Below are 25,122 nucleotides of genomic sequence, written 5' to 3'. Positions count from 1 at the left end.
CTAAGCGTCCGCACTAATGCAAGCACCCCACTGGAAACCACCATCTGAACCATATAACCAAGATGCTGACAGTTACTGGAGATGATTCCACAACAGAACAATGCTCCAGACCACTAGTCTCTGGTCAGCATGCTCACTCACACTCCAAAAGATTGTGTTAGGTATTCTCCAGCCTAAAATCTCGGTCTCTTCCCCCTCTCCCCCAACTCTTGGTAAATGAATTTGCCTACTATTTCACAGAGCAAAAAGAACTCATCAAATTGATTCCCTCAATTTACTGCCACCGTATCTACAAATCTACCTATGTCTGTTCCCAATCCCTCCGTTTGTGCTCCAAATACAAAAATATCCTGCCTTCCCAGGGCCTTTCTCCTTTATTTCTTCATTAGTTCACAGTGGACGTTTTCAAAAGGCTGAGTTATCTACAGACATCACACCACCCTGTGTCTACCTCTTTATCTCCCACTCCTCGGTATACTCTAATTCAGCTTTTACCCCACGACCAGTTCCTCCATTCACCATTGACCTACTTGTGGCTAATTTAAACGGACATATTTCAGTCATTGCTGTTCCTGACCTCTTAGCAACTCCCCACACTTTGTCACTTTGTCACTTTTGCAAACTCTTACTCTGCCTTGTATAAAACCACCCTCTCCAAGTTTTTCTCCTAAGGTGCTGCTCCTTCTCAATCTCTTGTACTCTACCTCCATCCACACTTCAAGATGCTGGCCTGTGGCATGACCGAATCTTAGGCCTCATCTTTCTCATTGTACATCAGGGATAGCAAATTGAGAATCTACCAGCTCAACCCTCACTGTCTAGCATAGTGTCTGAAAAATAGTAAATATCCAATAGATATTTTTAAATAATTAGTTGTAAGACTAGAACTCATTTGGGCTTAGGGTAAGGGGATAAGGACACAGGGGAAACTAACCATTAAAACAAGCCCCATGACGAGATTCCTCCCCATCCCACATCGATAGGTTCTCAAACCAATTAACATAAACTACCTAGACTGAACAATTGGTCAAGAAGCTAACAATTGACACTTCAACACCTCCTTGATATCTGGTGATTTAAAAACACAATTAAAAAGTTATTTGGAGGGGTGCCAGGGTGGCTCAGTCAGTTGAGCATCTACCTTTGGCTCGGGTCATGATCCCGGGGTCCTGGGATCAAGTTCCCCATCAGGCTCCCTGCTCAGCATGGAGCCTGCTTCTCCCTCCCTCCCTATGCTCCTCCCCCCTGCTCGCTCTGGCTCCTGCTCTCTCTCTTTCAAGTAAATATATAAAATCTTTAAAAAATATATTTTATAAAAGCTATTTGGAGTATTTGATCAAGAAAATCCTACAAAATTAAATTAAATAGACAGATGAGTGCTAGCTTTGATCCCCCCATAAACTGCAGGTCAAATAAAAAATGCTGCCATCAGTTTACTTACTTTTTTCTCCTCTAAGATTTAATGATAGTTTCTTATGGTTATCCTTCTCTCTGCTCAATCCCATGGTAATAAGCGAAGGAAAGCTAGAACCAAACAGAGCATAACCTGATTCATCTGCATTCAGTCCAAATTCATCTCAATACATGTCTGATGTATGCATTTTTTTTCCCCAAACCAGCTCATGAGAAGAAAATAGCTCCATCCTCAACTCATTCAGAAATAGTTGGTCAGCCAAGACTTGGCTCTATACAAATTTGTTGGAGACCAGCTAATCAACACCCAAAATCCATCCCAGACAACTATTCATTCAGGATCTAGCTCTACACAAGCTCCTCTGAAACCAACTTGTCAGAAAAGAGCTTCTTGTCCAAAGTTCATCCAAAAGCAGCTGTTTAGCCCAGACCTGGATCAACACAAATTCATCTAAAACAAGCTGATCTGCAAAGAATTCTCTTTCCCAAAGAAGTTATTCAGCAAGGAGCTACCTCAAACAAACTCATCTGAAACAAGTTAATATACAAAGAGATGAACCATCCAAAACTCATCCTAAAAACAGCTGCCTCTAAACGAACTCTTCTAAAACTAACTTATCAGAAAAGCATTCCCGTGTCCATAGCTGGTCCAAAGACCGATGTTTAGTTAAGACCTGGATGTACACAAAACCGCTGAAGAATAACGAATAAGCAAAGAGCCAACCCATCTAAAATGCATCCAAAAGCAGTTGTTTTGTCAGGCGTAGCCTTTCCTTATTGTCATCCGAGAACAGCTATTAAGCAGAGAATTGTCTTGTCCAAAGCTCTTCTTATGCCAGCTATTTAATCAGATGCTTGCTCTACAAAAACTCATACAAAATCCTGTAGTCGATCAAAATCTCCTCTACCAAAATATTTTCTAAAATCTGTTATTCATTAAAAAAAACATAAATTTCAGTCTTGTCCAAAGCTATCTCAAAAAATATCTGATCTCACCAAACTCCATCCAAATCCACAAATCAACAAGAGGCTTGGACAAACTCAACGTTATCAAAATGAAATTTTCCCTCCTGTGATCCTCTATCCAAGCCCACATTAGGATCTCTTGTTTTCATTTTCAACTCTCTCCCTCGAACACAAACCACTACTATAACTTTCATTGCCTCTGCTACCTTACTTCTGAAGAAACTTCTACCATCAACACCACATGTGCAACTCAGCTCCAACTATAATTCCCGCACTAACATCTGTTGTAACCATAAAGCAAACCAGCCCAGAAGCTGGCACCAATGACTTTGAAACAAAGCATCTCTGTAATGTCACCCAACCTTACACTGACTCTGCATCTAACTTTGGTTTTTTTTTTCATTATAATAATATTTTTTATTATATTATGGTAGTCACCATACAGTACATCCCTAGTTTTTGATGTAAAGTTCCATGATTCATTACTTGCATATAACACCCAGTGCACCATGCAATACGTGCCCTCCTTAATACCCAGCACCAGCCTCTTTGAAACACAGTCTCCATATGGCATCACAGAATCATATACTTACCTCCCATTCGACTTTGAAACTATTTTCCTAATTACTTTGACAAAACTGAAAGTAACTACCCAATTGGCAGTATCGTATGGACTCTGAAACTACATAAATTCCCAACACTGTCCCAGAACCTTATCTAAACCATCATACCATCCAAACACTGAAATTACTAATTAATCCACGACACTAGTACTGTGTCTCTTATCCCGCCTCAGCATCTCCATTTGTTGCCATTTGCAGGACATTCTTTTCCATTTTAGAAAATCATCTACAATCAAGCTTACTTTTTTTAAATCCCTAAGTATATACTTTTAATATTTAGTTGAAATTTTTCTACATAACCAGAGTACAATCTTACCATAATCCATTGAGCTCAACCTTATAGAATATAGAACTTTGATATAACATATCCAGCATTTATAATGACATTACATACTGAACTTTATTACCTCTGACAAGGGACAACTCACTCTGCCAAGAAGTCTGGACATATTTTTCTGATGCCTAATCTGAACAGAACTTCAAAAGATTAGTAAAAACTTTTATAGTTATATTCTATTTAGCAGAATTTTAGGTACATTTAATTTAGTGGCTGTCCTTCCAGCATTCACAAAACTATTCCATTACAAAGTGCCTCTTCTGCAGATTTCTAAGAATATGCCCCAATTTCTTCTGGGATAGTATGAACTGGTCAACAATTTTAAAGAATTGTGTAAATTGACAAAGTCAAGCAAGTGTTAATTCAATTCAACTCATATTAATTATTCTACCACATGCAAAATACTTTGCTGGATGCTACAGTGACAAGATTTAACTTGGAATCTAACATCTTGAAACATAAGCACAAATAACAATAGCATCAGCCAAAGCAGAATAAAATAAATAAGAAAGTCCCAGAAGCTTTCAGAAAGGGAAAAGGCTGACTCCAAATTAGGGAAGAAAGAGAGACTTGATGGAGATTGTAGTATAAAGGAGGATCTTTAAGGATGAATAGAACATCGACAGCAGAGATGAAAAGTGAGACCCCAGGCAGAGGGAATACCATGAAAAAGTGCAGAGAAACAAGATGAAAATGCATTAAGACTGTCTTCTGACCTCTAGTGCACACTTCCATTTCATCTGTACACTGGACAGTGATCAGATACTTGCTGTATTTCCCATAAGAATTCAAGCAGGGATTCTGTCTTATTCACTTTTGTGTCTTAGCTTCTAGTATAACGCTTGGCCCAGTAAAATTTAGGTTTATATTTAATACGTATCATTGAAATTACCATGCATCAGGGAATGCTGACTAGTTTCCACTTATTCATTTATTTGATTTATTCAGTCAAGTTATCAGTAGAGTTAATAGCCATCATGTGTCTCAAATCCTTTGAACCCTGTGGCTGAATTATCAAGTGGTGGTAGGAGAGAGAGGTTTCCAGTTTGTCTTATTCTTTCACTGCCAAACAGGGTCTTAGACTGGGATTCACAAAGAGAACGTAGGGTATGGGTAATTTCAGATCTTCCCACATACTGGGTATGATGGAGTTGGGAAGACAGTGCATTGCTTGACTAGAGAAAACCTAAAAAGTTCAAGGATCACATAAATCACTAGACATTTCCACAAAGATTCTTCTAAACCAGAGATTCTTGGGGTGCCTCAGTGCCTTGGTTGGTTAAGCATCCAACTCTTGGTTTCAGCTGAGGTCATGATCTCAGGGTCATGTGATCGAGCCCTGCATGGGGCTTCACGCTGGGCCTGGAGCCTCCTTAAGATTCTCTCTCTCCCTCTCCCTTTGCCCCTCACCCTGCCCGGCTCATGCACTCTCTCTCTTAAAAAAAAAAAAAAAAAAAAAAAAAAAAAAAAGATAAAATAAAAAAATAAACCAGAGACCCTTAATCTGAGCTATCAGGAGACCCATGAAACCTCTACAGTTTTCTGATATACACTGTGTTCATGAGCATATGTGCACTTCTCTGAGAAGATGGTGTGTAGATTCAATCAGAGTATCAAAGAGGTTCATAACCCAAAGAAATAAAACTAAAACCAATTAGAAAGATCAAGAAATGTCTAGACCTACAGGTCCAAAAGATGTCATCTGCAGCTCATAAAACACTTTAATGAATGCTGATATCCTAAGTTGTTTCAGAAAAATAAATTACTTCACTGTTTTTGCTGATGTCTCTGTTTTATAATGATTTAGGGATTTTTTCCTTTTATAGTACATATTTCTTGACACTCAACTCCATAATTATATTATTGTAAGCTATCTGCTTTCAGACTTAAAATTTTTTGTCTAAGAAATTACTCAGCCTTCTGAATTTCCCATGTTTCCATTCCCAAATCTCACTGACTGCTCAGCTTTCGAGCTAGGGCGTGTCCCGTTCCCACTTGGGGTTGGAGGCATGTCTGCAATAGGAACTGGATGCACCTTCGGTTCCCTGAATCACCTGATGCCCAGACAGTCACAGTGATTCAGCCCCAATGAGCTGTTCACTAGCCCTGTACTCTAGGCTGGAGATGGAGCTCAAGTCCCCACACCCAAGTCCAAAAACAACAGTGCCATAAACTCAACTCAGCCTCCATCCAAAAGAAATATAAAAAAAATTCAAGGACACCCACCACCCACACATGCATTGAAAATAATGCCCAGGGAAAGTGGACTCCCTGGTGTCACATGGGCTGCTTGAACATTTAATGTTCCCCCCACCAAAATGTAAGCTCATGACGGAAGGGATTTTTGCCCCTTCCGTTCACTTCCATTTCCAGGGACGAAAACAATGCTAGCAGAACACAGAGTGAGTACATGCTGAATTATGGGTTGGAAGAACGAGTTGACTGGATACAGGAATGAACGAATGTTTTGAAAGCCTGTGAGAACATAAAGTTGCTTCCCTTTCACATCCTTTAATCCTTAATGTTCCTTTGCTCCTCTCACTCTCACTTCCTTTCTAGGCTATTCTCTGTCTCACCAACAATAGTTATTCTCCAAATCCATTTAAAACCCCATCTCTTGGGGCGCCTGGGTAGCGCAGTCCTTAAGCGTCTGCCTTCAGCTCAGGGCGTGATCCCGGCGTACCAGGATCGAGTCCCACATCGGGCTCCTCTGCTGGGAGCCTGCTTCTTCCTCTCCCATTCCCCTGCTGTATTCCCTCTCTCGTTGGCTGTCTCTGTCACATGAATAAATAAAATCTTTAAAAAAAAAAAAAAACAAACCATCTCTTCTCTGAAGTTTTCTTTCACCTCAACCTTGCTTCGGCTCTCTATGGTATAACCTCTACCATGTATTCATTGACATGTGGTGACCATCTGGTGCTTTGCAATGTTATTAACATAAAAGACACTATACAAATAAGACAAGGCCTTAAGGACTCTTCACCCACTTCAAGAGAAACATACAATTGGAAAATAATGAAGGAGCCCTATAAGATAATGTCTAATTAAGTGCCAATATGAGTAATAGAAACAAACAAAATGCTACAGAAGGTTAAAATTAGGTATCTCTCCAACCCCGTCTTCCACTTCTACCCTCCTTCCATTTTGCTCCAGTGATAGGAAACAATAACATCATCCCTCCATACCTGGAGGCTTGGTCTGCCCAGACGCTCTGCTTGCTTTCTCAATGAACTTTTTTAATCTTTCAAAACCCGGCTTACGATCACCTCCTTGTGAAGCTTTTTGTGTTTTTCTGCCCCCAACAAAATTAGCCATGCTCTCCTTCGTACCTGTGTATGCTCCTATCATTGCCACTTACCAAGCATATACTTGCTAAACTTTGTGTTTCCCCTCCTAGACAGTATTCCCATTCCTTCCTGACAATAACAAAAATTGATTGTGTCACGAAGGGAATAATTACAGAAAAGTTCTTTGGAATGCCTCACTGTCTCAGACAATTTTCCATTGACAGACTTTCTGGACCCTAAAACAAGCCAAATCTACAGTGGCCTTCCATGAGAAATTCTGTCATGACACAAATTCATCATTGATTTGTACTCAGAAGTTGTTGAATAGACCCAACCAAGTTCCATAAAAACATCATTGAAGAGGTAGCAGATCTCAAAAGCTCCCGATGCAGCCTGGGGCCCTGAAAACCCACAGTGAGCACTTAGCTGTTTTTTTGTTGTGAAACAGACGTCCGTGGGCACCCGCATGTTGCTCAAGTTTCAGTATCTTTTTCCTCATTTAAAATAAAGCATACCATTCAACATTTCTGGATGGAAATTCTGCCTTATCTATCAAAATTTAAAACAGATATCCTTTAATTCAGCACTTCTAGGACTAAAACCTACAGAAATACCCCCACATCTGTGAGACAAGCTTTATAAGGATGCTCATTGTTCCATTTTTATCATTATAAAATACAATGGAAATGGACGAAATGTCCATCTAAAAGAAATGTTATGTGATATAATATAACATTAAATAAATGAAATAAATCTGTATGTACTGACACATGAAGTTGTCCATTATTTGTCAAGTAAATAAAGTTGCAAAGCAATACATAACAGGCCTAATTTTTTTAACTATGCACAAAGCTATACATTCTGATATTTGATTTATATGTTCATAGAAACATGACAAAACAGATACACCTGGGAAGTCATTTGGAAAGGAGAGGAGGTGAAAGAGGATTATAATTATTTTTATTGTCTGCATTTTTTTTTAATTGCACAAGGTATGTCTTCCTGAAATACCCTCTATTAAAGTGGTAGACATTGGGTAATATGATGTCTGCAGCTAATAACTCACCTAATGAAATGTTGGGAAATGAAAGAAACCAAATGATTTCACAGACAGCTAAGTCCTGATTGGACTCTCACTTGCCAGCCTCCTGGAATTGAGTTTAAATTCCTTCTACAAACTTACGACACATCAAAGGATAAAATTATTCACCACAGACACTGGAGCAATCAACTGGACTTTGAATAGCCTTTCACCTGTACATTTTGTGGAGTGGGGAGAAAGGTAACATTAATTGATCATACTTCAAGTAGAACTTTTTAAAAAATATCTTCTCTGAAAAGGGAAAAAATAGAGTGAAAGAGTGACACTATTTTGTTATTATAGGCAGCATTTTGAAACATGAAGACTCTGATTCTACTACTTTATCTTCTAGGATCAACTCGGTCATTACCGGTAAGTGCAATGTGTTTATTCTATCGCCAGCCAGCCTCAGCAGCACCTCTGCTTGTAGACCCAGCTTTCTTCCTGCTCTCTACAACACTGCTCTGTCCTGTGACCCAACCCCTTAGTTCTCTGTTTTTATTTTCCAAGGTGAAAAATGATAAACTAATAAGGTGACAGTGCATATTTCAACATACTTAGATTTTTATTTTTTTTGAACATTAAATGAATCTTTAATGGTGCCAACCAGCCTCGCATCTTATCATGCATCTTCATTTGCTGGTTAAACATTTCAGGGTTTTTTACTGTGACACAGTCTGAAATTCAAATTCATGATCTTGTCAGTCCAAGTTTTAAAATAATTTGCATCATACATATTTTAGTCTTGTCTTGCATTGTGTCCCAGCAAAAGAGAAAATTAAAAAATCATTAATGCTAATACTATCAACATACTTAGATTTTTAAAAAGCATCCACTCTAACGTGATAGAATTTCAATTATTTTGGCAGAACAGTGGAGTAGAAACTAGGGGAAAAAAAGGAATGCCTTAAATTAAATCTACTCAAAGAGGATAATTATTTTACTTTCCAAAAAGAATTTAAGATTTTCATGGCAACCGGTTATTTTCTCATGACTAAAGAGGTAAACAACATTTTCTGACTTTCCTAATTGGAAGCATGAAACCTGTAGACGATATAAGCCCTAAAAAGGTTACCAAATTATGTGACTATATAAACTCTAAGAAGACAATCAAAGTGCAGAACAGCCAGGGAATATTACACAGTGGCCAACTTTTTTATTTAGAATGTTGAAAAATATAACATATAATAGGTGTTTGAAAGAAAGGAGTACTAATGTTTGAACACATACTACAGTTGTCCTCCAATATTTTATAGACTTAGATGTGGGTGGTTTGGATCTCTAAGTGGATTTCCCTTTGGCCATTTGAGGAGCTTACGTGTGTGCATAGAGAAAAAATTGGAAGGAATCTTTCCAAAAAATTGGAAGGAAATAGAACAAACAGAGACCATTCTTAGTTAAACTCCCTTGACATGTCTATAGTCATCCATACAATCAACAAATACTTATTGAAATCTCTATGTACCAGATCCTGTGCTAGTGCTGAAAATACAATGGTGAGTAGGGAGGAAAAAAGATACGATCCTTCATAGTATTTGCAAGGATTATAGATACTAAAAATGATTTTTTAAAGAAATGTTAAGCTATAAATTATAACTATGATTAGTTCTATGAAAATGAACAGGGTGATCTTATGGGGAGGGGATAAAACCAATCTCCTTCTTATTTCACTCCAAATATACCTATGTCCTTCTTTAAAGAAGTTGTCTGCAAAAATATATTTTTGAAACAAGGTAAATTAGTAATTCTTTTGTAAAACATGGATTTTTCACTTCGAACAAATTTACCAAAAACTTCTTCTAAATAGGGTGTCTTTAGCATATTCAAATTACCATACAATTTGTGAAAACTCAAGATAAATAAAACTTTCCAGGCGCACAGCTATCATTCAAGGTTGACTGAGGAGTGGCATGCAGGTTAAAGCAGATTGCTAACAGCTGATGATGTGAGAGCAGCTGGAGAGCTAGTGGAGCAGGGGATGTGGGGTGTAACACTGACATGTCTACAAGGTATAGTAGTAATATTTATCACATGAAAACTCAGGACACATGGACAAGGTATTTTTTATTATTTGTAAATGAATTTATTGAATTATCATAAAGGCATAAAAAATGAATCAATGATGATTAGATAGATGATATGGGTGTCAAGGACAATTTCACCCCTACAGTTCAGTTCTTAATACACTAGGAAAATACCCAGGCTGGGAAGGAGATTGAATTTCCATTACAGGAAGTGACTTGTCAGGCACAAGGCAGAAGCAGGAAGCTTCATGAAACTGCAGTAGAAGTATGGCGGCTTGTCTTCAGGCATGGGAATCAAGCAAATGTTTACAGAGCTGCGGTGCAGATTATGTATTTCATGTCTTGGAAAAGGAGGAAGGTGGTTACAGAAAAGAGAAGGAAGCCTAGGAACTGCCCCCTGAAGTCCATGTGCCCAGCCCCACCCTATATCCCTCCCACCACACCCCTCTGCTCTGGCATCTTTCCACTCTACAATTCCATTTCCCATCATATATGAAACTTCCCAGGGAACTGAAACTACTCCAGAAACATACAGAGCCTAAAGGCAGACATTTCTGCATTTGGGACAGCTTGTTACATCCTGGAAATAAATGGATACAAAACCTCAGACCCATCCCTGCCTCATCTAGTATTCGTTATCACAGACGCAGCTCAACCCTGCTTTGGGACTTCCTCCAACCAAACCGGCTCCACATCAGGCAACACTACTAAACCAGCAGCAGCCAAATCAGGTAAGAGTCCTACAACGGGGAACATTTGCAGACCAACAAGGGAAACATGGTAAGACTAGTGAATTTAAAATCAAGTTTTACACACAGTCTTATGGCTAAACAAGAGAGAAAGGCTTTCTTTTGGGAAGAAAAGAAGCCAACACACTTTTTGAAAATTTTGAGCAGGAAAAGCAAAACATCTTCATTCTTTTTCTTTTTGTCTCAGTAATAATTTGGTTTAGCAACCAGTAGTAAACTCTGAAAAGCAATAGCCACACGTACTGACAAAGCTTGGTCATCAATGCCTTGAAATACTGTGACATAAGCCTATGCCGTATCTGCCAGAGCGAGCAGGAATTAAGATACTTCTATAAAAATAACTGGATTTCCTTACAGTTTTCTTCAGTTCCATTCTACTGATGAGTTGATGTTACTGTAAAATCTGTTTCTTCAAAGCATAAAGACTTTTGAAAACTGTCTTATCTCTTGGCTTCCCCTTCTTCTCACTCCAACACTAGCTCTGCACTTCCCACTCCAACGCTAAAGGATCCCTCCTTACCTACATCTAGACTTTGTGAAATAGTACAGTAACACCAAGGTCTAAAGTTCTCTTTTTAGTTTATGGACATTAGAGAACACTCAAGACAGGACCCCATCTCACTCCTTAAGGAACCTGAAGCTTATACAATTTAAGGATGTTGTTTAAGAAAAAGAAGACAAAATTAGATATGTAAAATTAAATACTAACATGTATAATTTATTTTTATTTTATTTAAAATCAATTAACATGTTGTGTATTATTAGTTTCAGAAGTAGAGGGGCGCTTGGGTGGCACAGCGGTTAAGCGTCTGCCTTCGGCTCAGGGCGTGATCCTGGCGTTATGGGATCGAGCCCCACATCAGGCTCCTCTGCTGGGAGCCTGCTTCTTCCTCTCCCACTCCCCCTGCTTGTGTTCCCTCTCTCGCTGGCTGTCTCTATCTCTGTCTAATAAATAAATAAAATCTTTAAAAAAAAAAAAAAGAAGTAGAGCGTAGTGATTCATCAGTTGCATATAACAGCCAGCTCTCACTACAAGTGCCGTCCTTTATACCCATCACCCAATTACCTCATCCCCTCACCCACTTCCCCTACAGCAACTCTCAGTTTGTTTTCTTATAGTTAAGAGTCCCTTAAGGTTGTCTCCCTCTTTGGTTTCATCTTATTTTATTTTTCCCTCCCTTCCCCCATCTTCATCTGTTTTGTTTTTTATATTACATATATGAGCAAAGTCATATGGTATTTGTCTTTCTCTAATTGACTTCTTTCATTTAGAATAATACCCTCTAGCTCCATCCACATTGTTGCAAATGGTAAGATTTCATTTTTTTTATGGCTGAGTAGTATTCCATTGTATACATACACCACATCTTCTTTATCCATTTATCTGTCAGTGGACATCTAGGCTCTTTCCATATTTTGGCTATTATGAACACTGCTGCTATAAACATTGGGGTGCATGTACCCCATCGAATGACTGTGTTTGTATCCTTTGGGTAAATACCTAGTAGTGCAATTCCTGGGTCATAGGGTAGCTCTATTTTTAACTTTTTGAGGAATCTCCATACTGTTTTCCAGAGTGGCTGCACCAGTTTGCATTCCACCAACAGTGTAAGAGGGTTGCCCTTTCTCCGCATCATCCCCAACATCTGTTGTTTCCTAACTTGTTACTTGTAGCTCTTCTGACAGGTGTGAGGTGGTATCTCATTGTGGATAATTTATTACGAGATAAGAAATAAGGGCCAATTATTCATTTTTAAACTCAACACATTGCTAGGGTACCACTGAGGGCCACAGAAGGGGTCAATGCTGATGAGAGGCCCCAAAACTTCACTTCCATTTACCTTCATCCTAAATCCACCTGTGACGGGAGTATAGACACTTGAGGACATCTGCCATTGACAGCATTATGGAGTGGAAACAGACAAGCTCTGGTCTCACATCAATTTCAATTCCCCCACAGGTATTCCCCTCTTTAAGTCTAATACCACTGACGCAGATGTTCACACTGGGGTCAGATCTGCAGCTGGTAAGTAGTCTTTTATATCATTTGAATATCCACTGTTAAATACAATACCTAATGTTGAGTGTATCCACAAATACACACACGCACATACACACACACGTATATACTCTTTGTAGATAAGTTAAAAGAGAACACAGAAAAGTCAGAGCATGGGATGCTATATAGTACATGATAAAAAGTTTTTCTTAGCAAAAGGGCTTCTAAGGGAATTAATCAAATTCTCATGTCTTTAACCGCTTTCGTTCTTCTTACCTCTTCTTCAAGCTCTGCTGCACATTTCTCCAACATATTTTCCTCACTGCCCCTACAATGTCCACACACCCACACAAACCTTGTGACCACTATCATCACCCCAAGTAGAACTAACTAGAAGGGGTAGAAAGATCTTCATTCTTCTCATGGACTATCTGTATAGTTTACTCTGTTTGGGAGAGGAAACGCAGTAAATTCCTTTCCTGATTAAGGTGGTCAGATTTAAACATAGTACTAGACTGTATTCAGACGAGATATTTCATTGTGACCCTCACCATTTTTATGGGGAGGCCTATGAAGAAATTAATTTCTTTATAAGAAAGCTATTAAAAAATCTCAAGGACTGTAGTTATTATAGTCAAAAGGGGAAAGTGAGGATAAAATCATCAAAGTAATCCACAAGAGAATGGATTCATATGGGAAAAGTTACTCCTGGACCTCACGGTTGTACTAGTGACTAAATAAGGCCCTGAACTTCATCTCTATACCTAATTCCTAATGCAATAGTATATCACATACTGTTTTTTATGTGTGCATAGTAAATGTACATATTCGCGTAGCAAATCGTCCCTTTAAACATATTTTACATTTGGTAAGTACATTTTAGTTTCTTGAATGTTCAACCTGAAACAACACAATGACAATCTTTTTTGTTGTCCTACAGCTAAATCCGGCCGCAGGGATGGCACCTGGTACCCAGACCCTCCCACTGAGCCTGGGGGGACTGAACGCACAACAGCAGCTGCAACCCCAAGTAAGTTCAAGATGGGAGTTCAGTTTAACATTGGGGAGCATTTTCTATCAGGTAGAAGCCTAAAGGGAAGGAAATAATTTTTTTAAGGTTCTTAAAAGTTTTACACAGAGGGGCGCCTGAGTGGCTCAGTGGGTTGAGTGTCACATTCTTGGTTTCTACTCAGGTCATGTTTTCGGGGTCCTGGGATCAAGCTAGGCATCTGACTTCATACTCAGGGGGGAGTCTGCTTGAGATTCTCTCTCTCTCTCTCTAAAATAAAGAAATCTTTAAAAAAAAAAGTTTTACCCAGAAATTTACAGAAGAATGTTCAACTGAACATAGAACATCTTTGGTAATTTAGTCCTTGATGAAAACTCACCGGGAAAGCTGAGCACGCCACCCCATAACCTCTCTAGAACACATTTGAAATGGGTAACAGGAAAATGTGAGGTTCTGGGGAAGATTAAAAAGTTAAGAATATAAGGGGGAAAATTGAGAGGTAGCAGGATTCTTTTCTACCTCACTATCATCTATAGAAGACTTTCTGGGTGACCAGAAATATCCCAAAGAAAAAACTGAGATGGGTAAAGTTTATTTCCAGCAAATCTAATCTCCTTTCTTGTACGCTTGCTTCGTACTTGAGAGCCTCCTCTCAAGTACCCAACGACTCTCTAGCTCCTTCTCCCCTCCCATCATTACTTGCTTTCAGGAAGAAACCCGAAAAACCCTCTCCCACTAGGTTTTAAATGGTATACGTAAGGCATCACTCCTATCAGAAGTGTTGCATTTTAACTACAGACAAAGCCCAAGTTTTACCTTCTTGAAACTTCTCTAAATAGCTTGAAGACTGGAGAAAAGCACAATGATCTCTTTATAGTTAGACTAAGTTGTTTATAGGTAACTTTTTCTAACACATGAACTCAGCCCCTATCATTCCCACGCAATGGTCTAATTTTTTGTAGAAGCTTTTTTATGTATTACATATATTGTGTGTTAATTATAGAGAATTAAGAAAATACAGAAAAGCAAAAAGAAAAATAAAATTCACCCATAATCCTACCAGCCAGAACTAAACAGGGTCAGCATTCTAGGGTATGTCCTTCCGGTCCTTTTTTCTACACATGTAAGTATATTTTTTAAAGAAAATTTATATTCTTACTATGTCTAATGTTCTATAACCTAATTTTTTTACTTGATGTATTTTGAATGGTCTTTGTATTTTGAAATATTCACTTATAAAACTGTTTTTATTTATCACTTAATATTCCACCATATTGCAAAAATTGGTCTTTTTTCATCAAACTTTTTGCTTCTGTAAACAATATTACAGCGAACATCCTTTAAATAAGTCTTTGACCATGACAATAATTATTTCCTCAGGATCGGTTCTTAGGAACAGTATTTGTGGGTCCAAAGACATACAAAAGTGTAAGACTTTTAATACACATTCCCAAATTATGAAACACGAATACAGCAATGAACCAATATATTCTTACCATCTTCCTACCACTGTGGACACCTCCAGGTCTAATAAGAGCAAGCTTGTACTAATTAGTAATTCTAATCAAAGCTGAGTTTAATTGACAAAACAATTTGAAGCTACTCAATCTAAATTCTGTATCATGTGCAACTAATACTTCTCTTTGTACTTTCATTTGTCCAAGATAACAACACAAGAAACTCTATACTGTTTCACTTATTCGTATTTGTGAAATTCTGTGACGTAACTACTTTTTACATTTCTTTTTTAGTATTGAGATGTATACTTACTTGTCTATCAGTGTTTCTTTCTTACAGATATATTAGCGCCTTCACTCAAAGTATTTGCTGCTTATTTATATCTTAATAATGAAAGTGATCCTCTGAAAAAGACTAGAGATACAGGCAAATAAAATGAGAAGCTCTTTAACCCATGACCCTGATACAATCCATATGCTAACTCCCCAGCTTCAGTCTCAGTTGTTGCCCTGCTCTAACCTTGAAGCCCAATTTAGTGCATCTTCATATTCACCAAAGATTATCCCCTGGAGGGGCTCCGGGGGGGCTCAGTCAGTTAAGCATCTGTCTTCGGCTCAGGTCATGATCCTGGAGTCCTGGGATCCCCTCATCGAGCTCCCAGCTCAGTGGGGAGTCTGCTTCTCCCTCTGCCCCTCACCCCACTTGTGCTCTCTCTCTCACTCTCTCTTGCTCTCAAATGAATACATAAAATCTTAAAAAAAAAATCTACTGGCGTCAAAGGCATTGGTAGATGTCACTGAAGGTTCAGCAGAGAGAGTTCGATATTGCATGCTCCCCGATATGCAATAATGTAAATCAATCCCCGTTCTCAGTAGGGATTCTTCAGTGTCTCCAGGATATGCCCCCACCAAGGGTCCCCATACCTGACCTCCTGTACAGCCTCAGCCCCTCCAATCCTGTGTCTCCCTAGGCAGAGTGGCCTACATCCTCAGCCAGAAACCTGGGCACCTGTCGACAGCTCTCATTTAACAAAGCAAGGTCAACGTAGTTAAGGGTGAACTCTAGAACCGCAGAACTCTGGTCGAATCCCAGCTCTCTAGTTACTACGTGTGTGGTCAAGTTACTTACCACTCCGTGACTCATTTTCCTCATGATTTAAAATAGGGATTAAAATAGAACCTACCTCTAGGGCTGTTAGGAGAATTAAATGAGCAAATAAACAGAGAACACTTGGAACAGTGCCTACCACACAGTAAACACTCAGTGTTCGCTATTTTTATTCAAACAATTTCTCTACCAAAAACTAATAAAAAATTTTTCTCCTTTTTGTTACATTGGTGAATAACTAAATCATCTTTTATTACACTTTTTATTTACACATGTGTGGTTTCCGCTTTACATCTTTTTGTTCCTTCTAACTGGCCTTTAAAGAAGAAATCTCAATTACGCTCTTTTCCACATCCTGAGTGCCCCTTCCCTTCACCCTACTTTCCAATCACGATTCTGAAGATTAGTCGGTTTTTTTATTGTCAGTAGCCAAGGATCTGACTGACGGTAAGGCTCTTTATTAAATGTATATACTTAAATGTATGTACCTTTCAGCATTATGGGTATTACTGTACAAATTGTCTTGGGAAATAATAAAGTTAAGAGTCTGTTTCATAAGACTTTCACATCTTTTGGGTTGGTTAGTGTTAAAATTCCCATTTGGATGACTTTTATGACATTATGTGAATTTCTGTAGAAATAAAATAAACTTTAAAACACTAGTTCTTTTGGACAAATTCTAGGTTGGTTCCTAGAGTATCAGAGCATGCCAACACCTCACCCAAATCTTTTCAACTTTAACTTCCTAACATTTATGTGGCTGTCGGTGACCAGTGAAGTGTTTCTCACTTAGTTCTAAGAACTCTGCCAGTATCAAGATGATAGAATATCATCCATAATTTTCTACCGGTGCTCTATTTTAACCCCAAAATATCCAGGTCACCATTATGAAACTAAACATATATTCTTTGATAAACCTTTGTATTTTAAAAATCCATTTTTAATCTTCTGAGATGCCATATAAAAGAAACATGCATTTTACTATCATTACTTGTAATAACTTTCAGTTTGGAGATAGCTTGAGACCAAAATTATTTTTTCCTCATCCTATTCAGTAATTTCTACCTCCTGAATGTGCTGCCTTGGACTAGTTTCTAAATCTCTCTGGGTCTAATCTGCTTTTTACAAATTAGATGAATTCCAATTCCCAACCAACTCTATGGGTCTCTATCTATGACTACAGTTGATAGACTGGTAACAAAGACATGTTCAATGAATATGATATACTTTTAAGAAAATCTCAGTATTTGTATCATGTGCTAGAACTTACCTTTGAATTTATTTTTAATTGAATTTTTCACTCTTTTTCAGATGTTGCCAGTTATTGTAGCACACCTTGGAACCCACGTAAGATTATTTTGTAATGTGATTTATTTTTTTTTTAAGATTTTATTTATTTATTTGACAGAGAGAGAGACAGCCAGCGAGAAAGGGAACACAAGCAGGGGGAGTGGGAGAGGAAGAAGCAGGCTCTTAGAGGAGGAGCCTGATGTGGGGCTTGATCCCATAACGCCGGGATCACGCCCTGAGCCAAGGCAGACGCTTAACCGCTGTGCCACCCAGGCGCCCCGTGATTTTTATTTTAAATCTCTTAGTGTGCAATATGTCATCCTGCCTCAATTTACCAGATAGTTGCCAAGTTTCCTGTTTACTTGGTACTGTATGAACACTGATAACAATGAGCTAGCCCTGACTGAACATTTACTATGCACCAGGCACTCTTTGAGGTATTGTATTATTTGCTATATACTATCTCAGTATTCAAAACGACATATGAAGGTAATATTTTTATTTCTAATTTGAAGACGAGTAATTGGAGATACAGTTATTCAGTTACAATCACCCACTTAGGAAATGTCGCAGGTGAACCAGTCAATCCTTTAAAGCATACAGCTAAGAAGAAAATAAATTAATGGGACTGATCTAATGATTAATGATTTCAGGGATTTCTTTTTTAATCTCAAATTTATTTATTAACTATGTATCTTTTCCCTAAAAATGATACACTTTCCTCTCTCTCTATTTTCCTTTGTGAGATCATTGATAAAATTACCGAGGGTCAAGATCATATAGGACACGCATCAGGTGGTAGCTTTTACTTCTGAAAGCAGACTCAGATATAAAGTTCATACCAGTTCTTAATTCCACAGCTGGAAACACATTCTAGCGAAATAATCTGAAATACAGCAAACGTCTATTTACAAATATATTCCTCAAAATAATAATATTTGTGGTAGAGAAAAAAATCAGGGGCAACTTAAATTTAAACAAAAGGGAAATGATTGAGTAGATGGTGCAATGTAAAAGCAAATCCTTTGTGACTATTCAAAAAATACACTTATTTGAATTTGTCACTAGTAAGTTTAAATGATTGTGGGTGTATTATTAAAAGAAAAAGTAAGACCCAAATTATGTAAATGACTTCTATAAATTATATAAATAGCTTCCATTATGTAAAAAAGAAACGTGTCAAAAACATCTGGAAGAAAATCCATCGAACTCTGTATGATGGGATGGCATTTTTTTTTCTTTGTTGCTTTCTGAATTTTCCAAGTTTCCTCCAATGCGCATGTATTACGTAATAATAGAAAAATGTACAACTTTTAAAATGTGGAAGACTTCACATCACTCAGATATTAGGTATTAGCAGTCCAATATCATATGCTGACTTGAAATACGTGAAACAAGTCATAAAGGCAGTTAAAATATTGTCGAAAAATTTAAAATCTCTCTTTACAAATTTTACAAGTATTTTAAGTTTTTAAATTATGTTATACATATTTTGCCTCAAATATATTAAAATTTGTCTAATAACTTGTGTTATTATTTTCCCTTTAGGGTGCTATCCTAAGCTCAGAGGAATTGGTAAAAAAAAAAAAAATTAACTAGCATTTCAAATTCTTCTCACTGCTATCACAGTCCTGCTTTCTGTCCCCACACAATAGCTTTTGACCACAACCCCTAAACCTGGAGCATTGTACTGTAAACTGAACATTTTTTATAGATCCTTGCATTAAGATACATTTGTCTAGCTGAGGATTTCACTCTCCTTCTCCAGCTACTTTTCCATTAATTTGATTTAGCTTTTGTTTTCCATATATTGATATTAGATTCAGTTCTACCCACAAATTCAATGAATATTTTTAAACTGTATATGATTAAATTCTAGGATTATAAATTATTTAAAAACATGCAGTGTAGAATAATATACATATTGGTATTTATTGCAGGAAAGATTAATTTTCTTGGCTTGAATTTTTAATTGTTATAGGAAAACATGTTCTTTTTCTAGCATCTTATAGTGATGGATGACCTCTTGCCTGTACACATGAATAACTAGAGGCTGAACTTAAATAAAACTCATCTTACCGTTAGACACTTCTATACATTTCCCCGTAAGTCACTTTTAGGAAACAATGACTTGAATTAATGTGGTATCTAAACATGACACTGAAGTTAAGAGTCGAGGCAATATCTGGGAAGACAGTTTTTCTTTTAAATTGTTCTATTATGAAAAAGGTAGAAATTTGCTAGATTGCACCCAAATAAAATCAAGTAATGGGGCTGTTTTGCAACAATGGTTCATGAACACCCACATCTACCAGTTATTAAGCCAATTTTGTGTAACAGGCACCTTGGTAGATCTTTTACACACATTGCCTTTAATCCTCACCAAATTATGAACTACAATTTTTTTTTTAAGTAAACTACCCCAACGTGGGGCTTGAACTCATGACTCCAAGATCAAAAGTTGCACGCTCTGTGGACTGAGTCTGCCAGGCACAAAGCACAGATTTTTTTTTTAAAGCAAAACTAATATATTTTTTCCTCTTTAATGATGGCTTTTTAATTTTTTTAATTTTTCTTATTATGTTCAATTAGCCACTGTATAGTACATCATTAGTTTTTGATGTAGTGTTCAATGACTCATTAGTTTCATATAACACCCAGTGCTCATCACAACATGTGCCCTCCTTAGTCCCCACCAAGAAGCATAGATTTTTAACCCAGCTTTATAGATAACGAACCTGAGGCTCAGAGAACTTAAGCTACTTAGGCCCCAAGGTCAAGAAATAGTAGATTCAGATTGAAAGTCATTTTTCTATCCACTATACCAGTGGTTTTCAAACTTTTTTTTAAAGTAAAACACACATTAACAGCTGTATTTTTCATGCAGCTAACACACACACACACACACTTCATAAAATAGTATTTACCCTCACTGTATAGAATGCACTTGGTAATTTAGTCTATGCTTTGTTCTTATTTTTTAATGATGGGCATGACCACCTTCTTTGTTTCACATCTATGAATGCCATGACCCCCTGCTTGAACACATCTATATTCCACTCCTGTCTGTCTTCTGGCATAAGTCTAATTCTGGCACTGGCACCTGGCAAACCTAAGACAGTGTTTCCCAAACTGCGGTCTCGGACCGGCAAATCAAGACAACTTACGGGGTTGATAAAAGATGCAGATTTCTGGATCCTGCCCTAGATCAGCTCAGTCAGAATCTCTCTAACAGTGGAGCCTGGGAATTACCTTTTAATCAAACTTCTCAGGAGGTTCGTATACAAACTAACAATGAGGAACTATGCTCAAGGAAACTAACCTGTATCTTAATTAGGAGCCCTCAACCCTTTTTATTCCGTCAACATCCTGAGAACTGAGGGGTTTCAGAAAACAAGTCCCTGCCTGAACTTTCTCCAAATCCAGTGTAAATTATTTCTTCTTAGGAGGAACTTCTTACAGTAATTTATTCTAGGAAAAAAAAATAAATGTAGGCAGCAACGACATTTATTTCCTGTATGCAAATCATTGACAGACCAACACAGAGGAGTTCATTGAGTAACCTCAAGGAATATACAGGTTGAAGAATTGACAAGAGAAGTATTTCGGACTGAATATTCCAATGCCTTCAAAAAATAAATCAAAAGAAACTCGAAGAGATGCAAATCATGAGATGAGGGTTGATTGGCTAATTAATTTTTCCATTAATTTTTAGTCTCTTAAATCACTTTTAAAAATTCTGGGCAAAAGAGAGACAATAATTTAAATCAAGAGAAGAACGGTAACCCAGCATAATTGTGTGGATTTCCTCCCTTAGTTCTACCTCCAAATATACCTGAAATATTCATTATTCCTTCTCCCATGATTGTGACTTACCCTTTCTGAGGAAAATAAAATACAGCATCAAATAGTAGTCATGAAACCAGCATCAGGCTTGCTCAGAAGAGGGAGGCATTTCTTCCGAGGAATGCCCAATCTTTATTATTTTCTCTGGCTCTACCTTTCCATCCTGTCTTTCCTGCCCCAGCTTGCTGCCCTCAAAGGAGAAAAGCTGGTTGACTAGTATTAAAATGTGTCCTTTTGACTTTGTTTGCCTTTTCCTTTCCTCCTTCCAGCCGGTGGCCCCACAAATCTTCACAGGCCTCCTTTTTCAGCCACTGTTCCCGGGAGCCATCCTGCCTACCAGTCCAGCTAATCCAGATGCCCAGAATGGAATCCTTCCTGCAGGGCAAGCAGGAGCGAGTCCTGCCATCCAGGGAACTCCGGAGGGCTTCTCCCCAACTCCCAGCGACACAGACGATGACTTTGGAGCGACCGCCCCTGCCGGCATCCAAAGGGGCGTGCACACTACCCAGGAAACCACCGCTGGGCCTCCAAATGGTAAATTCTCTGAGCCAGGAAAATGCCTCAGGAAAGTCATCTGCAGAGTGGAAACAGAGTTCTTTCTCTTGTCTTGACCAATACAGTTCCTAATAAAATCAGGGATCCCCTTTACCTAACACTCACAATTGATTCCTGCAATGTGAGGGAATATTCTTACAATCCTACTGTTATCAATCCAGAAAGGAGACATTTCATTGCTGGCATAACATATTTTCTATTTTAGGTTGGATCTGGAAGTCTTTGCAAACAGACTGTGCTCTCCCTTTCTCATCTCCCTCTGACCCCCAAACATATACAGGCCCACAGAGCACACAGTTAATCTATCATTATACTCCTGTCCACTCACTGATCATGGATGAGCCACAGAACCTTCTTAACATAGTGTTGCAAGCAGTCACTAGTCATAGATGGGAGTTAGCACAGTAGGTGAACACATATGTTGTTCTCTAAAGATGGGACTTAAGAAATGTTGCAAAACTAACCTCATTAAGCACCAACAAGCAGAGATAATCATTTAACATGTAAAGATGTCTAGAATCAAACATCCTTGGAAATGACAAAAGAATGATTTGATATTGACACTCTTGCTCCCAGAAAAGAAGTTTGATCTCAAGTAAAAATGTTTAAATCCAATATGCTTTTACCTACTTTTAAAAAGTGTTTTATTTTCTTCCAGGAATTCAGTAAGCTGTTTCAAATTTTTCCACTAAGCCGCCTCACATGGGCTGATCCATGCGAATCTTTTTCACTGGTCGTATCATGGGCTAGATGGAGACACACTAGAGAGTATCAGAAGAAACTCTTAGTTTACCTAACTTTCTTGAAATTTCAGAAAACATACTCTTCCTAGAGAAAAATGACTTCTGAAAAAAAATAATTAAATGGATAAATTTGCCTGCGAAATGTAACACTATGTCACCTTGGACCTGGAAGATATACATATTAAACGTATTTTGAAACTGACCCTTTTTCTTCTTTGGGGATAGAACGGGGGTCCCTTTCAGAAACTACATTCCCTCAGGACACTTAGATCTTGCTGCAGATGGAGGACTTTCTTTGGAGTAGGGAGTACTACAGTCATGGAGTGGATGTTCAGCAATGAAAGGATAATTTCTGATTTCCTCACACCCAACTAATGACCCACTCTCTCCCATAAGAGCCACAACTTTAATTTTCTATAAGCACATGTAAAATATGAAGTGGAAACAAAGAATTAGAAATCATACCGCCTTTCCTTGGATTGCTCATGTACAGAATGAGTGACCTGGGCATGTATTGCCTAACTTAGGTGTATCTAAAAGTGAGAAATGACATGAAATAATCACCAAAGGTGATTCTCTTGCTTCAAAACATGTCTAAAAAGTAGAATTTCATCTGATTTAAGTTTATCACTCAGACAATTGCAGTTCAATCAGAGTGGGAGGGAGTGGAAGGGATTGACATCCAGTAGAACGCCCACCAAGGAAAGACATGGATGGACTTAATAACATTTCTCACTATATTTGACTCAGCCCCATCAGTATGGAACAAATCCAAATATATACCCACAAAATATATTCCATGTAAGTTTTCAGGTAGTTAAAGATTTCCTAATGGTTAAACATTTGTTAGCCACAGTGTTCCAGATTTGCTGAATCTGAATAACATATTTATGAATTGTCAAGGTTTTCATGGCCAAATGAGGGTAAATCAGGATTCAATTTTCAAAAATATTTTTCCATTAGTGTCATATGATACTAATTAAAAGTGCTATCAAAAGATTTCCTAGATGACCCTTTGTCAAAAAACAATTCTCTCTGAGCCTCATTTTTCTCATCTATAAAATGGGAGCAAAACCCCGTTATAAATGCCCCACAAGTTAACATGATTATCAAAGTAGCTAGTGCTTGAAAGTGCTCTGCAAACTCCGCACCACTATAGACATTTTATTGACTTTCAGTAGCCTTCGAACCAACTGAAATATTGTCCTTCCAGCCCCACTCTTCATCCTTATACTTCCTCACTGTGTTTTAGTTATTAGTTTGGGCGTATGATTTCCAGCTAGACCATCTAGACCAGGTGTCCTCCTGGAGCATGCTACTCCTGAGGGAACCTGGGGACCTCCTAGAACTACAGGCAAACAGATGGCTTTGAGGGTACAATCTCCATTCTTAACCCCCACATGTGTTCTTTCCAAAGACTGACCTTGCCCAAGAACATGTCTCCTCTTCCTTCTCTCCTTATGTAGCCTCTTTTCCAAAAAAAAAAAAAAAAAAAAAAGGCTATGTCTCACCTACCACAGAAATCACTGTGGAAAATTGCTCAGTTGGGGCACCTGGGAGGCTCAGTTAAGCGTCTGCCTTCAGCTCGGGTCATGATCCCAGGGTGCTGGGATCGAGCCCCACGTTGGGCTCCCTTCTCAGTGGGGAGCCTGCTTCTTCCTCTCTCTCTCTGCAGCTCCTCCTACTTGTGCTTTCTCTCTCTCTCTGTCAAATAAATAAATAAATAATCTTTAAAAAAAAGAAAAGAAAATTGTTCGGTCATAGGAAATCTCAAAGACACAAAACAAATGAAGAATTTCAAATATTGGTGCTGGTGTTGAGAATGAAAATAACCTTTTGCAACTCAGTAGTTTCTCCTTCCTAGCTTTCAACAAAATTAAGTGAGGACCTGATGGAATTATCAGGTATTTAATCACTGAAAACATTTTTGATGCTAGAATTAAGAATACAAAATTAATGGGGCGCCTGGGTGGCACAGCGGTTAAGCGTCTGCCTTCGGCTCAGGGCGTGATCGTGGCGTTACGGGATCAAGCCTCACATCAGGCTCTTCCGCTATGAGCCTGCTTCTTCCTCTCCCACTCCCCCTGCTTGTGTTCCCTCTCTCGCTGGCTGTCTCTATCTCTGTTGAATAAATAAATAAAATCTTTAAAAAAAAAAAAAAGAATACAAAATGAAAAATGTTTATTCATTCATTTAAAGATATCAATAATAAATAAAGTAGATGATATGAATAACATATTTTATATTAAAAATACTGTTTTATAAAATTTAATGAGAATGTTTAATATAATGAACAAAATTTAGTGAGAAGAATGGATTTATCTTTGAAATCTCTCTCATGTCTGACTTAATAAAAGATAGGATTCTCATATCTGCTTCTGCATTCAATCTGTACTTGTCACAATATCACATGTGTAGCTGCTGGAAATTCCACTGTATACTCTCGAGAAATGAGGATGAAAAGGCAACATATGATCTTTATATTATTTTAAGTGTAGTTTAACCCACTGATGTACCAAAATGATATCAGGGACCTCCCAAGAATCCTCACCACACTTTGAGACCAACTTTGAGCAATGTCGTATCCAGTTTTTAAAATCTTTTCCCTGGAAATACATTGACAGTACATGCTGAT

The 25,122-nt window shown here is 38.0% G+C and overlaps 1 protein-coding gene across 1 annotated transcript; it reads left to right on the top strand.

Moving 5' to 3' along the window:
- Window positions 1-8,025: 8,025 nt before the first annotated feature.
- AMTN (amelotin) lies at window positions 8,026-22,689 on the top strand. The gene is made up of 8 exons (XM_045793453.2): window positions 8,026-8,079; window positions 10,376-10,462; window positions 12,441-12,506; window positions 13,420-13,509; window positions 17,365-17,400; window positions 18,892-18,918; window positions 21,459-21,723; window positions 22,403-22,689. Exons 1-8 carry the CDS (start codon window positions 8,026-8,028, stop codon window positions 22,411-22,413), a joined length of 636 nt encoding a protein of 211 aa, XP_045649409.1. The 3' UTR covers window positions 22,414-22,689.
- The last annotated feature ends 2,433 nt before the right edge of the window (window positions 22,690-25,122 follow it).

The sequence above is a fragment of the Ursus americanus genome, chromosome 8 (assembly GCF_024610735.1).
Source record: "Ursus americanus isolate L20-20 chromosome 8, mUrsAme1.1.p, whole genome shotgun sequence".
In the NCBI taxonomy this organism is placed as follows: domain Eukaryota; kingdom Metazoa; phylum Chordata; class Mammalia; order Carnivora; family Ursidae; genus Ursus; species Ursus americanus.
The sequence above is the reverse complement of the archived record's forward strand: the minus strand, read 5'-3'. Positions and strand labels throughout refer to the sequence as shown.